Below are 18,166 nucleotides of genomic sequence, written 5' to 3'. Positions count from 1 at the left end.
ATGTGTTCTCTCTCTCTCTCTCTCTCTCTCTCTCTCTCTCTCTCTCTCTCTCTCTCTCTCTCTCTCTCTCTTCCTGCAGTGATGGAAGAGAACAGGAAGCCAGAAGTGTGTCATTGTGCAGGCAAGGATAATTTCTGCAGTAATTCATGTCACAGATAGAAGTAGACCCCCATTCAGTGTGTTATCTCGTGTGGGGGTAGGGAATATTCCCATAAGGCACCGTGCAGAGAGTGCGAATCATGGCCATCGCCTCAGTGGGGAACATAGAAAAGTAGACAGGGGAAGAAGAGGGAGAAGACTGCCCCCCCCTCATCGTTGGTGCCGCTGCAACCTCCTTCTCCATTCCTCATGACTTCCAGCAAGGATCTTGTTTCTCCCGCTAAGTCTGAAGGTAAGAAGAAACCTGAACACATTTTACAAGTTCTTTTGCAGTTCCTCAGGAAAGAGGTACAGGAAAGTGGGGCGACAGAGTCGGGGGAGTCAAGCAGGGTTACAGGAAAAAGGGGGCAGGCTGGAGTCGCCCCACAGACCTTCCCAGCCAATCACATACCAGAGGGTGGAGGAGAGGAACCGCCATTCACGTAGCCGGGAGAGACAGAGATCAGCCCTCAATGGAGTCAAACGCCTCCTCCAGACCCTCTTCAATGAGACGGGAGAGACACCACCCAGGACTGGTGTCCAGCAGATGAGGAATGGGAACACCGGCACCATAGTAGGAGCGATTCACGCCAGTACTTTGCCAGGGGGAGTTCCCAATCTCTCTCTAGCAGTAGGTCATGGAGGTGCCCCTCCTCGAGGCAGGAGCAGGACGCTCCTGACACCGCTTACCGAGATGGAATGCCAATGGGAAGCTGGGGAGACATCATGGCTCTCATTTGGGAGACAGTTCCAGGGAACAACTCTACTCCAAGGATGGCCACAGCAGAGCAGGGTCCCACGCTTCTCACCATCGTCCCAGACACCAATCACGAGAGCAGGACAGAGTGGGTGGATCCAGATATGCCCCAGCCTCCCCATGATGGCTTTTACCAGGAAACCATCCAGTGGAATGAGACAGAGACCAGGACCACCTCGGACCTGCTACTCCAGTAGGTGCAGCAACCCTGGAGGGAGGGATAGGGTCCTACCTCCTGGAACTTCCAGACAACTTGACACCCAAGGATTTCCCCAGCTTCTCTTACCTGAAGCATTTGTCTGGCAGTCTCCCAGAGACCAAGGAAACAATTCACCTTCCTTGGTCCTGCTGGTAGTAAGTATCATGGAGTTGGACGGCCTAACAGCAGGAGAGGAGGGGTCATTAGCCTCCTCCACATCCCAGAATTTACTCACCCACCATCCCCCCACCAAGCCAAGTATCATGTACCAGTAGAGGCTGATGCCCTTCCTAGAAATGTGAATTCATCAGCCTGTCAACTTTCTCCCATTGCCGAGCACATAGGTGCAATTGCTACCTAGGGTTCTTCAGACCCCTGGTGTACCAGTACCAGCCCCAGCGGGCACCTAGCCAGGCTGTCAGTATCATACCTTGTCTCTTGCTAGCATTGCCATGGTACTGCTGTTTCCATTGCTGACTGAACAGGTGAAACCACTACCCAGGGTACTGGCCCTGCTTTGGTATCGTCCCTGCACTGGTACCAGCCCTGCTCTGGTACTGGCCCCACTCAGTACCAGTCTTCTTAATGGTCCAGAGGAAGAGACATTATCTTTTCTTGCTCCATGCTTCCCCGGACAAGAGAATGCTCCCTAGTCCAGCTGTTCATGCAAGTCACTTCCTCCATTTCTAGCCCACCAGAGAAAATATCATGTTCTCTTAGAGAGATCATTGTTGTCTTTTAGATTGACCCTGACCTTCCTTGTCTGTGTCCTGGTCTGTCACCAGAATGTCTCTGTGCAGAGGGAGTCTCCCTATCGCAAGTGGAGACAACAGCACTGGAATTGACTGCCAGAGCAGTATTCCAGTTAGTCTCATAGATCAATCATTGGGTCTATGATTGGCCAAGACTGTTTTTCCTTGGGCCATCCATACACCCAAGGAGAATGCAGCCCTCAAGAGATGTTATTCTGGGAGGTAGTGATATTTTCTACCTCCCCCACTAGCCAGTAGCCTGTGGGGGCGGGCAAGACAGTGCTGCTTCAAACTTCTAGGTCTGTTAGTCCCGAGTCAGTTTGGACGTTCAGGGACAGACTGGTTCTGGGATCATTCTTCTCCCCACTATATGCTAGAGGCGATGGTGGGCAGGCTTGGGCTTGTTTACCAGCCAGTGGCTAAGACCTTTAGGTCTTTGCAGGGCACTGCAGCTTGACCCCTGGGGTCAGGCTGGCCCTTCCCCTTCGGTCAGAGAAAGTGCCAGATTTCCTCAACTCTTCTAGAGGTTACCAGACTTCTTCTGCAACAGTAGAAGATGGAGGACACTGAGGGTGGTGCAGTTCTTCTCAATTGCTGCCAATGAGGGTGGGCGCCTGTTGAGCCACTGGACAAGTTTGGCAGTGACATGGAGTGAAAGAATGGGTAGTGGATCCCCATCAGATACAGTTCTACTACTGTTAGAGTCTGTCATCCCTCACCCTCTCTTTAGTCCAGTTCCAAATGTTCATTCCTAGCCCATGGAAAGACCTCTCCCTGTGGGAAGAGGTGAATACAATGCTCCTGGAAGGCATTGTGGGAGTCTCTGTGTAGATTGTCTGTGGTGATTTTGTACTGTATGAGGTTAATCTGTAAAAATGCAATTATTCTTCGGATGCTGTTATATTGTTATTTTATACTAGTGATTCAGTATTATTTATGCTGCTCAATTATTTTATGTGGTGTGTTATTTATGAAGTTTAAGGGTATAGGCCTACTTATTTTACTGTTTGGTGCTGTTTGTGCATTTATTGTTTGTGCTGTCTGATTTTTGTTTTTGATGTAGCTAAGTGTTGTTAACTTTAATTTAAATGTTAACTGTTTGGTAATTTACTTTGATGGTGTTTTTGAAGTAACATTGATTGATTTTGCTACATCCATGTTATTTAACTGACTCGTATGATGGCTGTTTCATTGATTTTTGTAATGTGATTATTTTTTGCTCCAAGCCTGACTCATTTGTAAAAATGTGAATAATTTGGGTTAATAAACTAGTATTAAGGTAATTTTGCTGGTTTTGCTGAACTCCTTGCCCTGTTGCCGTCTCGGCTCCTGCTGGTCTTTCCGGACCCATTTTTATTTTATCAGTTGAACCTGTGTGGAGTCTATGGCGGTCCATAACACATTGGCCTCCCTCCATCTTCATGCATGGAGGCTATCCAGCAGCTCCTTAAAAAGAAAGTTTTTTCAGGAGTTGTTACTGAGGTCATCACCAGATCCCTCAGACCCTCTTTCCTTGGTTGGTACCAGGGAAAATGGAAGGTGTTCCTTCATTGGTGCAGTGGGAGGGATCTCCACCCCCTCAAAACGTCTTGAGGGATGTGCCAGAATTTCTTCTCTTCCTGCCTCAGGAAGAGCTCCTTTCTGTGTCTGCAATTAAGGAGAGTGCCAACGCTATAAAGCCCCATTATAAAGTAAATGATTGTTTCTACCTTATGATTGAAAGGGTTTGCTTCAAATTTTTACCACTTATTCTACAACTAATAATGAAAATTCTCTCGCGGGAAAATTTAGAAATTCGACCTCTAAGTTCATTTGTTTTGCAGTTGAAAAAAATCATGGCGTCATTTTACAAAATTAATATGTAAAATTAAAAGTTGCACAGAAAAGCAATTTTCCTGATGACAAAATAAAGGTATATAGTTATAGTACACTCTGTAAAAGTTTCATTGAATTTGGTTCAGTCTTCTTGTAGAAATAAGCACTTAGTTTTGAAAAAAGTTTTGAGAAAACAGCAAAAGAAAAATATATTTTGACTTCCAAAAATCCTGAAAGAATCTGAACATCTAGAGGAAGTTATCCCTATATTATTATAACTCATTTTCTTTGACATGTCCTGTAGAGAGAATATCTTTTAGGGGGTGACAATTATTTTTAATAAATTTTTTTACATTTGTTTTACATTTTTTTTTTTTTTACAGTTTGTCATTTACAGTGCCATACAAGCGATGAACAAAATTTTCCATGGACCAATGCAAACATTTCTTTTTAGCAATAACATTTCAAGATATGTTTATTTATGCATAAAATAGTCAAAAACAGTGAATAACTCAAACTTGATCCCATCCAGGATCATTCATAGACTTACATTTTTTTACTATTTGCTGTCCACAGTGCCTTACAAGCAATTAACAAAATTGTCCATAAACCAATCTAAAAATTTCTTTTAGCAATAACGTTTCTAGATATGTTTATTTACACATAAAACAGACCCAGACAGTGTATAACTTACTTGATCCTATCCTGAATTATTCACACAGACATTTTTTATAAGGCTTTTTTACAATTTGCGGCTCACGATGTCATACAAGCGATGAACAAAATTGTCAATAAACCAATCTAAAAAAATTTTTTTAGCATCATCACTTCAGGATATGTTTATTTAGACATAAAACAGTTGAAAACTGTCAATAGATAAAATTTGATAATTCCTCAAAATTTGTTGGAACAAATGCTAGATTAAATAGAAATTTATATTTTTCCTAACATACGACCCTACACTTTCATACAGGTAACGTTACCCTTCTCGTACCGCCCCACAAAGTTTCGATCTCTCACTCCTTCTAGGAGGATAAGCATAGCTGCTTATGGGCTGTCTCACACAATGGCATTAGGACTTTGTTTTTCAGAGACAGTTCAATAACAGCTGAAGATATGTAAGTGCAGATTACTCCATATATAAAAGCTTAGGTTCTTATGCTAGGAAAAATACAAGTTTCTTTTTAATTTTGCATATATATATATATATATATATATATATATATATATATATATAATATATATATATATATATATATATATATATATATAAAGTATATCTATTAAATAACAAGACTGTGATTCCACCTAGTAAACGAAACAGTCGGAACCAGTCATAACTACATGTGTGGTGATTTTTAGCATGTCTGAGCCTGCATGACAAACAGCAAAGCTCTATGACATTCAGCTGGTTGTGAGTCACCATTTAGTTTGGTTGTGTTTTCTGTAGTGGGCCTAAAAATTGCTAGGTTTCATTCTTCACCAGAACAATACGCCTGCTCACACACCACTTTTGTAAAGCAGTTTTTGATCAACAAGCACATTACTACACTTCAACATCCTCCATATTTGCCTGATTTAGCACCGTGCAACTTTTATCTTTTCCCAAAAGTTAAATCATTGTTTAAAGGGACACATTTTGGGTCAGTTGATGCTATAAAGAAGAAAACAGCGGATGTGTTGAAACAGCTGACAGAAATTGGTTTCCTCCATGCCTTCGACCAGCAGAAAAGAAGACTGCTGTAATGTATTAGTGCAAATGGGGAGTATGCTGAAGAGGATAAGCATTAAATTTGTAATACATAAACAGAGGTGAGTCTCATTATTTAACAGACACATCTCATTTAAGTAAGTATATCTTAGTTTTACCAGACCACTGAGCTGATTAACAGCTCTCCTAGGGCTGGCCCAAAGGATTAGACTTATTTTACAATGCTAAGAACCAGCTTATTGTGGAATCCGAACCACATTATAGTGAGAAATGAATTTCTATCACCAGAAATAAATTCCTCTAACTCTTCATCAGCCGGCCGGGGAATCGAACTCTGGCCCAGCGAGTGCCAGTCCACAGCTCTACCGACTCACCCAACGAAGAGCTTGACACATCTCGTAATATATATAATGTATATATATATATATATATATATATATATATATATATATATATATATATATAATATATATATATATATATATATATATATATATATATATATATATATATACACAGTATATAGATATGTGTGTGTGTTTGTGTATATATATATATATATGTATATATATATATATATATATATATATATATATATATATATATATATATATATATGAATGTTGTTTTATCTATTATTCTTACCTTGGCGTCACAAAACAAGGAAAATGGTAATTTAAACTAATGTCAATTTGAGAAAGGACTCAGTAGAGAAATTCTAGATCCTAATTATTACATGTATTTACATTTGATCGGAGGAGTAAATTACACAGTGCCAGTCACACTGGCTCTTGACGCTTATGGTGTTAACTGACAACAATTAACTAACTGGAGTGGCAAACAATGATGCAAACAATACTTAAAATGTTAACTGATGCAAGAGTTCAATAACTGGGGTGCCAAGCAATAACATGCTTGAGGATGGGAATGTTGCCTTTGGACATAGTGGAACAGACAGAAGATATAGCGATATTTTACGGCCTTTCTGTAAACGTGAAGAAAGGGCACATTAACACTCGATAAAGTAGAACAAAATGTAAATATACAAATGAAACTCCCGAAGCCTCAAGGAGGCTGACGTCAATTTATGATCAGGCAATTTACTGATTAATTCTGATGATTTATATCGACAATGAATCAACGGGTCTTAGCAAATTGAAAGAAAGGGAACGAAAATGAGAATAAAAACAAAAGGAATGGCCGAAGAGCCTTCTACCCAGACTTTACCTTTAAATGGTGAGTGGAGATTTTGTGCATCAACCTCAACAAAGCCTCTATCAAATGGGACTTCTTATTTACACCAAGATAGGCTTGGATAAGGAGGTTCCTGGTCAGGGCAAAGGAGCTTTTGGGGCCGGAGCCACGAATAACGTGCTCGTCCTTTACTGTCTTGCCTGTGACTCTCTCGCTTGACCTCTGTCCCGGCCTTTTATGCCTCCTCAACCAGGCGGCTTCCAGTGCCTCGGGCATGTCAGGTGAGAGAGCTTATTGGTATGTCGAGCCGTTAGCCCTCTGCCTCTCTGTCTCCCAGGGACAAGGCGTTAATCTGGAAGAGTGTAATTGAGAAATACTTGGGACCCTGACAAATCTATTGTCCTTTTTTAAATTGGAACAACAAGGGGGAGCAGAAGGTTTGTCTCCTTGGTTTCAGACTGTCTTCCAAATGAAAACAAGGCAAGGAGAGAAGTATTTATCAATACTTCTAGCAATATATGATATATAATTATAGATAAATATATAAATATATATATATATATATATATATATATATATATATATATATATATATATATATATATATTTACATGTATATATTTATGTATGTATATAGTAATTATATACATATATACATATATATATGTATATTTATACGCATATACATGTATATTCATGTGTGTATGTATACATGTGCACATATGCTGTACATGTATATAAATGCATACATATACATAAATGTATATAAATGTATTAAATGTATGTATATGTACTGTATATATTCATACAATACATATGGATATATATATATATATATATATATATATATATATATATATATATATATATATATATTTAAGATGTGGTGGTTACTGGTAACTCGAACAATAGAAGACGGTTGAAGGAGGAAGTACATCTCAGGTGGTCCATAAAATACATTTATTGCAACGTTTCAAAACACAAGGTTTCATTTTCAAGTTATAAAGATAAAAAATAAAAACAATAAAACTAACATTAAAAGGGCTCAAACACAAATAGACATTATAGATTATATATAGCAAAATTAAAAACTAGTTGTAGCAGGACCAACCATCAAGAGAGGGAGGAAGGACGAAAGTCAGAAGGAACAAACCAGAGACGGCCGGCAACAGCTCACGTAAGGTAAAGAGTTGTCCATGACCAAAATTTCTATGATGCACTAAGAAAACTCATGTTTAATTATATACCTACTATTTAATTTAAAATCATCTCAACAAATCCACTTACTTTGGGTAGTTTGTTTAAATTCAAAGATAAACTTGACCCTTTGATGACCTCATGTGTTGTGTACAAGTTCAATTGCCCTAGATGTAATCTAGGGACCTACGTGGGATCCACGCAGAGGTTACTAAGAGTCAGAATTGATTGCCATAAGGGCGTTAGCTATCGGACTGGTAGCAAACTTGCTAATCCTGAATTTTCCAACATCAGGCAACTCGCCAATAAATGCAAACATAACATACAATACAAAGATTTTGATATATTGGGACGGGCACCGAATGGCAAACTATTGACAATCCAGGAGTCCTTGTTTATTAAACAACTTGTTCCCCAATTGAACACTTAGCAGTCTTCCTCGACAACTCTTTACCTTACGTGAGCTGTTGCCGGCCGTCTCTGGTTTGTTCCTTCTGACTTTCGTCCTTCCTCCCTCTCTTGATGGTTGGTCCTGCTACAACTAGTTTTTAATTTTGCTATATATAATGTATAATGTCTTGTATTTGTTTTAGACCTTTCAATGTTAGTTTTATTGTTTTTTTTTCTTTATAGCTTGAAAATGAAACCTTGTGTTTTGAAACGTTGCAATAAATGTATTTTATGGACCACCTGAGATGTACTTCCTCCTTCAACTGTCTTCTATATATATATATATATATATATATATATATATATATATATATATATATATATATATATATATACATATATATATATACATATATATATATACTGTATATATATGTATATATATTTATATTTATATACATATATATACATATATGTATATATATACATATATATGTATGAATATATATGTATATATGTATATAAAGACAAAATCCATGAAGGAAGGGGAAAACAGTGGAGTACTTTAAGGCCTCTCAACTTCTTGTCCTTCACTTAGCAGACTGAAGAAATATAAAAATAAGTTTACAAAGAAAGCTCGTATAAATGACAGATGGGATTACAAAGGTAAAAGCATGTACCTGGAATCCAACACAATTGAAGAATTAGTAGATATACCAAAACAGAGTTAAATATTTGAGAGGTTTTACAAAGGATTAGGCTTAACAGCTCAGAAGCTAGAACAAGACAATTAAAAGATTATACAGGATGGAAACTGACCAGCAAAAAATGTTGTAAAAGTACACCTCAGCAATTCTCCTTTTGGTAAACAATAACAGTTTTTGCAAGGTGATCATTTTTAAAAAATTAGACAAACGAAAACATATAAAATATACAAGGTAACTAATTTGTAATTAATTCAGTGATTTCATCTCTTATGTCATTCTTGAACATTTTACTAATACAGGGGTCCAAATAATTCATGCCAGGGCTAAGGTCAAAATTACAACTGGAAGTAAGCTGTATAATAGTAGATTCTAAAAGGTTTCTTGAAGAGAAATCTTTCGATCTGGCAATCACTGAACTTTCAGTCCAATTTATCCTATGAGAGTTTTCACTCAAATGAACGAATATAGCATTAGATGTTTGCCCAGTTTTGACAGAATAATTATGCTGTTTAATCCGTACTTCTAAATCCTTGCTAGACTGGCCAATATAAAAAGAGGGCAGCCCAAACATATGATATATAAAATTCCTTGTTTGGACTACCCCTCTTTTTATGTCGGCTAGTCTAGCAAGGATTTAGAAGTACGGATTAAACAGCATAATTATTCCGTCAAAATTGGGAAAACATCCAGTGCTATATTCATTTAGGTGAAAACTCTCTCAGGATAAATTGGACTGAAAGTTCGGTGATTGCCAGACAAGGATTTTTACAATATATATATATATATTATATATATATATATATATATATATATATATATATATATATATATGTGTGTGTGTGTGTGTGTGTGTGTATGTGTGTGCGTGTGTGTGTGTAGTACCAATCCATCTATCACTTAAAAAATTCCCCTTTGGTGATAATTCCCCATCAGAGATATTCCCAAAGTAGTGTGAATTTGACATTAAGCAATATTTGTAGCTTCATGACTGTATATAAATTATGGTGTGATAAAAATTTCATGTATATATATATATATATATATATATATATATATATATATATATATATATATATATATATATATTATATATTTATATATATATATTTTTTTTTTTTTTTTTTTACTCACATTGGGACTGAAACCTGGTCTTTCGACTGAGAGTCTTGCCCTTAATGGACGGATCCCCTCAATAGAGGATCTAAAACAGGTTTTGGGTGGTTGACAGATCCCCTCCTAGGAGTATTAATATTACGCACCATACAATTTGGCTGTATTGAGTGGGAAAGAGCTTCCAGTACTGCACTTCAATGGCAACTAAAGAGTTCAGCTCAGCTCAGCCGTGGGTGTCTCATTGAATTTAGTATTGTTCTTGCCTTGAAAGGGGAATGTCTTTCTCCTTTCTCTCCCATGATATCTTTCTATTTATTTGCTCATAAATATACCCAGGGATTGCTGTTGGTTTTAGTCCTATATTTTACGATATGATGTCAGTTATAAATTGTAATTTTGCAATAAAATATTAGAAAAAACGTATAAATCTAAAAAAAGTTACTGCATTTCCCGATCTCAGTAAATTTACGCAAGTATTTTACAACAAATATACTCAGAATTTGTTACTGATTTTATTTCTTATTCGTTATGATATTGTGTGAGCTGTAATTACAATTTTACAAAATAAAATAAAATAAATTATTAGAAAAAACATGTATAACTTGGTAAAATTTACGAGTGTTTTGTGAAAGAGGTCCCACACAGGGTTGTAAATAGTCACTTCCAACTTCCCGTAGAAGGTGGGGAAAATTTTTTCGAGTTTTTCTTACACCATGTGCATTTGCATATCTTCTTTCCATTGATGTGTTTTTCTTAAATTGAACATGCCCGGTCTGTTTTTAATTAGCCCGTCCTTAAATAGGGCATTAGCAATTCCCCAACATTATAAAAGAAGTGGAACCTTACTACATACCTGATGTTTTCCCTGCGGTAAGTTGAATGAAATGTCAGCAATTCATTCACTGCTGGATCTGGAAGATGGGTAAAATTCACTGGTATGTTAGGCACTATAGCCCGCCTCGGAAAAAACTTCAGGTACATAGTACTCAGGTTCCAAAGTCTGCTATCGCCTGTGTGGAGGATTTGCTAATACCCTGGACTCCCACTAGAAAGACCAGGGTTTGGTCCTGATGTGAGTCAGAAATGTATTTCTGTGAAACACATTCCCATAAGTTCATTTCCATAATATCTAACAGGGAAGGGATAAGTCAAATGAAGTGTTAGCAATTCATTTGATGCTGGGTTGGGAAGTTGGGTAAAATTAGCTGGTATGTTAAGCATTACGCACCTGCCCCGGGGAAAACCTCAGGCACATAGAACTTAGGTTCCAACTTCTTTTATGACTTGTGTGGGGGAATTGTTACTGCCCTGGGCTCCCATTCGAAAGACCGGGGTTCGGTCTGCCGTGAGTCAGAAATTTGTTTCTGTGAAACATGTTCCCATGTGTTCGTTTCCATATACATAGGCTACATGCATATATATACAGTATATATATATATATATATATATATATATATATATATATATATATATATATATATATATATATAGTTATAGATATACATATGTGTGTATGTATATATATATATATATATATATATATATATATATATATATATATATATATATATATATATATATATATGTATATATATGTATATATATACACACAGTATAATCATGTTAAAGCAAGAAATTTTACATTAGCTAAATGCTGACTGCCACACTGGGTTAAAAGCGGTAGCAGCTGTTCAGTTTCAGCTGAAGCTCTGAGTCAGAATCTCAAGTTAGATCATTTCCAGCAGCCGGCTCCTCCCCCGGTTTTTCTTATTCATTTACCAGTATTTCTTACTGGTACTTAGTTTTCATAGTATTGTCACTCAGGTTTATCTGTAGTAACTCAAAAAGACATATGTATTATTAAAGTTAATTTTTCATTTTTTGTATAATCCCGTGTTTTACATATAAATAAGTGCTTTGATAGCAATTCAAAGTCTATTGGCTTACATCCGAATAAGATGGAATTAAGCCAATCAGCAACCAATATCACCAGCGGTTCGCCATGACTAAATGTTAATAAAGACAACATTTCGATGACAGATCACCTGAAACCGACTATAGGTGAACATTTCTGTGGTAGTCTGCTTTCTGCCTTTCATTAGTGCGCCGTTTCCTGTAACATGGGGTGTCTGTCTGTCTCCCAAGAGAAGGATAGACAAAGACCATTCAGTGCCACAGTCCCACTTAACATCTGAATCACAGATGAATCCCAGTGCAGGAAACTTCAACGACACTACCAGCATCATTGAACGCCCATTGTTAGTTTGTGAAATGCTCCCCCCGCCTTGCACACCATTCATTTTTATCTTGCACACTTTCTCAGATTCTGGATCTATCCTGTCTAAGTTTTCTTCTCTTCCCGCCCAAGAGATCTGAATTGCATGCTCTATTCACTAACCTAGCATTCTCCATTCTTTCTGTATTGCCACAATCTCTCTAAACACTGTGACTCAGTATTTCAACTACACTAACCCTTCTGTGTATCATCACATTTCTAACAATGTCAGTTCTTCTAATACCACAAAAGCTACATAAAAATTCATCTGTAATGTACAGTTTACGCCTTCTTTCATTCATTTGCATTCAACATCAACGGTCTGTGATTTTCATTAGAAAATAATTTCCATCTGTTTTTAATTTAGTCAACCTTATAACATATCGACACTTTTGTTAGATATTAATTTTGAAATGGTTTTTTTTTTCAGGTGCAGCCGGAGGTCCTGAAGGTAGCAATCTCTTTAATGCTAATTGCAGTATGTATTGCCAAAATCAATAATAACCCAGAGTTCGGAAAGGAACCCATAGCAGCATTAGCAGATGATGCTGGATTTTCAACAAAGTTTCCAGGTGGCTTTCCTCTAAACCGTTCATCTAAAACCTCTCCACAAGATCTGAAAATACAAGATGTTGACAGTTTGGAAGAAATTCATTCTAGTGATGTCCTCAAAAGACCCAAGAGAAAATTGGAAAAGAAAATTGATGATGGTAAGACTGACCGAATAGCAAAAGAGTCAGATCTAATAGATACCTATGGTGATGTTCCATCTCAAATGTCTATTGAACATCAATCTCCAGCTCTTACTTACTCCAAACGTGAAGCTCCACTGCATTCTTCTGCCCTTCCATCGCCTGCTCACCCTGTCCAAGCAGTTCTTATGCACCATTCAGTTCCTCACCCCACAGCTTATGCTGTTTCACCAGGGTATTCTTACACCCCTCCTTATGGTGCCCCACAGTTATCATATGGAGTGACTCCCCATTATGGCATCACTCCATCCTATGGTCTCCCCCAGCAGTACAATGACCCATTCTCAGCAGCATATTATCCATCACCTCATATTGGTTATGTTTCCCCAACACCTTATGTATTGAATTCCTACAGTTCATCTTTGCCAGAGCCTGTATACAAAGCACCTGCAGAAGATTACAAAGCGGCTGAACCAGTATACAAAGCTCCTGAACCAGCATACAAAGCTCCTGAACCTTCATACAAAGCCCCTGAACCAGCATACAAAGCTCCTGAACCTTCTTACAAAGCTCCTGAACCAGCATACAAAGCTCCTGAGCCGGCATACAAAGCCCCTGAACCAACATATAAAGCCCCTGAACCTGCATACAAAGCCCCTGAACCAACATACAAAGCCCCTGAGCCAGCATACAAAGCACCTGAACCTGCATACAAAGCTCCTGAACCAGCATACAAAGCACCTGAACCTGCATACAAAGCTCCTGAACCAGCATACAAGGCTCCTGAACCAGCATACAAAGCCCCTGAACCAGCATATAAAGCCCCTGAACCAGCATATAAAGCCCCTGAACCTGCATACAAAGCCCCTGAACCTGCATACAAAGCCCCTGAACCTGCATACAAAGCCCCTGAACCAGCATACAAAGCTCCTGAACCTGCATATAAAGCCCCTGAACCAGCATACAAAGCCCCTGAAGTAGCTTACAAGGCTCCTGAACCAACATATAAAGCCCCTGAACCTGCATACAAAGCCCCTGAACCAACATATAAAGCCCATGAACCTACATACAAAGCCCCTGAACCAGCATACAAAGCCCCAGAACCAGCATACAAAGCCCCTGAACCAACATATAAAGCCCCTGAACCCGCATACAAAGCTCCTGAACCTGCATACAAAGCTCCTGAACCTGCATACAAAGCCCCTGAACCAGCATACAAAGCCCCTGAACCAACATATAAAGCCCCTGAACCTGCATACAAAGCCCCTGAACCAGCATACAAAGCCCCTGAACCAACATATAAAGCCCCTGAACCTGCATACAAAGCCCCTGAACCAGCATACAAAGCTCCTGAACCGGCATATAAAGCCCCTGAGCCATCATATAAAGCCCCTGAACCGGCATACAAAGCCCCTGAGCCAGCATATAAAGCTCCTGAACCGGCATATAAAGCCCCTGAGCCAGCATACAAAGCTCCTGAACCGGCTTACAAAGCCCCTGAACCTGAATATAAAGCTCCTGAACCAGCCTACAAGGCACCATCATATTTACCAGGATATCATGCCCCAAAACCAACCTATAAGCCTCCAGCAAAAATGTATGCAGCCCCTAATAATGGTGGATACGATTATAAAGCCCCTGAAATGGAATATCATGCTCCTGAAGTTGCATATAAAGCTCCAGAAGCAGAGTATAATGCACCAAAAGATGACTACAATGCCCCTGATTACCTTGGGCACCATGAAAAGCATGGATATAAAATTCATGACCCATCCTACTCTACAACAATCAATCCACAGTGGGCCCCAAAGTACACTACCCCTTATCCTGACTACGTAACATTTGTCCCTCCTTATGAATTCAAACATTATAAAGATAGCTGGCTAACTAAAGTCCACAGTGATGTTCATGATTATGATAATCAAGATTCTCATAAAGCTGCAAAGGGAGGCTTATTACTGAAAAGTGGCCATGAAATTCCTCATGAGTATGACATTGAATACAAACAAGTTGGGGATCATCCACCAAAAATAGCTACTTATGGTGGTGTCCACAATAAAAACCATGAGCCTGCATATCACCCTGATCCAACCATTTATCCAGTGCAAGAATATCCTGAGCCTGCAAAGCCAGGTTATGGTTATGCCACACCAAAACCACACTTTGATCCTTACAAAGCCCCTGAACCTGCATACAAAGCACCAGAACCAGATTACAAAGATCCAGCTCCTGCCTACAAAGCAACAGAACCAGAATACAAAGCCCCTACTTCATCATACAAAGCACCAGAACCAGAATATAAAGCCCCTACTTCAGCTTACAAAGAACCAGAACCAGCATATAAAGCCCCAGCCCCTACATACAAACTACCAGAACCAGAATATAAAGCCCCAACTACAGCATACAAAGAACCAGAACCAGAATATAAGGCCCCAGATTATAAAGACCCGTCTCCTACATACAAAGCACCTGAACCAGAGTATAAAGCCCCAGTCCCAGCATACAAAGCACCAGAACCAGAATATAAAGCCCCAGCATACAAAGCACCAGAACCAGAATATAAAGCCCCAGCCCCAGCACACAGAACCAGAATATAAAGCCCCAGCCCCAGCATACAAAGCACCAGAACCAGAATATAAAGCCCCAGCATACAAAGCACCAGAACCAGAATATAAAGCCCCAGCCCCAGCATACAAAGCACCAGAACCAGAATATAAAGCCCCAGCCCCAGCATACAAAGCACCAGAGCCAGAATATAAAGCCCCAGCCCCAGCATACAAAGCACCAGAGCCAGAATATAAAGCCCCAGCCCCAGCATACAAAGCACCAGAACCAGAATATAAAGCCCCAACATACGAAGCACCAGAACCAGAATATAAAGCCCCAGCCCCAGCATACAAAGCACCAGAACCAGAATATAAAGCCCCAGCCCCAGCATACAAAGCACCAGAACCAGAATATAAAGCCCCAGCCCCAGCATACAAAGCACCAGAACCAGAATATAAAGCCCCAGCCCCAGCATACAAAGAACCAGAACCAGAATATAAAGCCCCAGTCCCAGCATACAAAGCACCAGAACCTGAATATAAGGCCCCAGAAGCAGCATATAAAGCACCAGAACCAGAATATAAAGCCCCAGCCCCAGCATACAAAGCACCAGAACCTGAATATAAAGCCCCAGCTTCTGATTACAAAGCTCCCGCTCAAGGTTATGACTATAAAGAACCAGACAATGCTTACAAAATTCCCGAACATACTACAGTTGGGAGTTATCTCCCCCCACCACCAGAGTATGGCTCTACAGAAAAAGTGTATGGAGTGAAAGATCCAGTGCCAGTGTATGGTCCTCCAACAATACCTCACAGGGTAAGTCAGGAAGTTGCTACACTAAATAAACAGGTGTTATGTAATATAGTACAGACTTCGTTCTTTCATTGTTAATGTTTTGTCTGTATCAGCTTACTAACTGGTGAACATGATTACCTACCAAAAATACGAAATCCCCTACTGTAATAATACTTTAATTTTTTAGTCAGTTAACTGCAGGTTTGTCCTGGGACTGAATTTGATCTTGATAAAAACCATCCAACTACTTTAAATTTAATCTGTCATTGTTAAATACCCAGTAATTAGATTATAGTGTTGTTGATGGATTGATGTGTATAGATTTCTTACAGAAACTTACTCGACATTAATTCATTTTCTTGGTGTGAACTTCACATCCAGAAACTGAAATATTTTTTCAAGGCCTCAATCTTAGAATTAAATCTGTTTTGTTTCAGATCATTAACATAAATATCTGTTGTTTGGGAATTTTGCTCTTTGAAAGACTGCGTTTTAAATATCCAACATATGTTCAAGTGATGTAGTTGAGGCGCTGCAGCCTTCGAGTTGTAAATATTTTCATCATAATCTCATGTGAAATGTGGTTTCGGGGGATTCTTTAACCTTTCATGGTCATTTCTCAGTGTCAGAAGCGCTATATGTTAATGTTAATTAATTGACAGTCACAACTTTCAAAGTTGCTTGAGCACAAAGTTGAGCATCATACAAGCATGAAGCTGTAATTATCATCATATGTGATCAGCACAGAAGGGGACCAAGGCGCTCGAAAGATACAGAGCCACATATCATTTTTTAAGGCACACCATACACGTGAAGTCAGACATGTTCACAAACCAAGCAAAATGCTTTTACTATTTATGAGTACATGTAGGACACCAGTTAGATAAACATGGACCGGATCAGCACGAGAGAAGTGGAATCACAAACTATCGGACTTCTTTAGGATTTAGGTGTCATATTTCATAAAAGTTTTCAAACCTGGTCTAGGAATGACTTTGCTGAGACGTGATACCTGTAGAAAATTCTTTAACAAAATAACCAAAACATTTCGAGTAAATTGCGAAATATCTGTAGCGCAGTTGTGTAGAGCACATGTATCTTGTTCAGACACCTACTGTAATTCCATAAGCAAGTGGATACCTTTTGTGGCCTCTTTTTTGCGTTCAAGGGGTTTCATTCATCTGATTTGTTTTAAGGTGCCACATTATCATAAAAATACTCCTGCGGCGTTAAACACATAATAAATATCGATGCTGCATTCAGTGGCAACTTTTCTCTCCCTGTAACCAACACGGCAGTTTGGTCATATGACTGCATGATTGTATAGACTGCAGTAATTGCAAAGAAAAATCCTTTAGGTCTTTTATTCGGTCCTTTATAGTGTAAGTATCCAATTATTATTTAGGGGCCAAGTAAGGTACACGAGCTCTTTAAGGCATAACTTGTAACTTGCATAACTTTTGCTTTTCCAGTACTGGAACCAAGTCACTTTGTACATGAAAGAGAAATATCAATAGAAATGTTCGGTTTTGAATTGCATGAGTCCTAATATATTACAAAGCCCTTGTTAACACGGATTTCTTAGATTAAAACATTTCTTGTGGCCCGATTGAGATAAAGTGATTCATCTTTTCAACTTCATTTGTGCTCAAGCATCTAAGCCAACTATATTGATTATAAGTGCATCTGTTGATTATATGGTTTATTGTGTTTACTTTTGAAATAATCCTTTGTGCCCTTTGAAATTTACAGATCTTAGATCCATATGCTGCAGATTATGACGAAATTATCTACGCACCTCGACGACGAAGGCCTCTCAGGAGAAGGCGACCTGGTTACAGATTAAGGCCTCGGTTCTATAGAGAGACTCCCAAGGAGTAA

General features: G+C 38.8%; 1 protein-coding gene across 1 annotated transcript in view; it reads left to right on the top strand.

The window, feature by feature from the left end:
- The window catches only part of LOC136849328 (uncharacterized), a 107,900-nt gene that overhangs the window by 72,588 nt on the left and 17,146 nt on the right, over nt 1-18,166 (top strand). The window contains 3 exon segments of the mRNA XM_067122688.1: nt 12,679-15,522; nt 15,524-16,306; nt 18,038-18,166. The exon segment at nt 18,038-18,166 is cut by the window's right edge and continues 9 nt beyond it. Coding sequence (XP_066978789.1) covers nt 12,679-15,522; nt 15,524-16,306; nt 18,038-18,166 — 3,756 coding nt within the window.

The sequence above is a fragment of the Macrobrachium rosenbergii genome, chromosome 20, assembly GCF_040412425.1.
Source record: "Macrobrachium rosenbergii isolate ZJJX-2024 chromosome 20, ASM4041242v1, whole genome shotgun sequence".
NCBI lineage: Eukaryota > Metazoa > Arthropoda > Malacostraca > Decapoda > Palaemonidae > Macrobrachium > Macrobrachium rosenbergii.
This window is presented reverse-complemented; position numbering and strand designations above follow the sequence as displayed.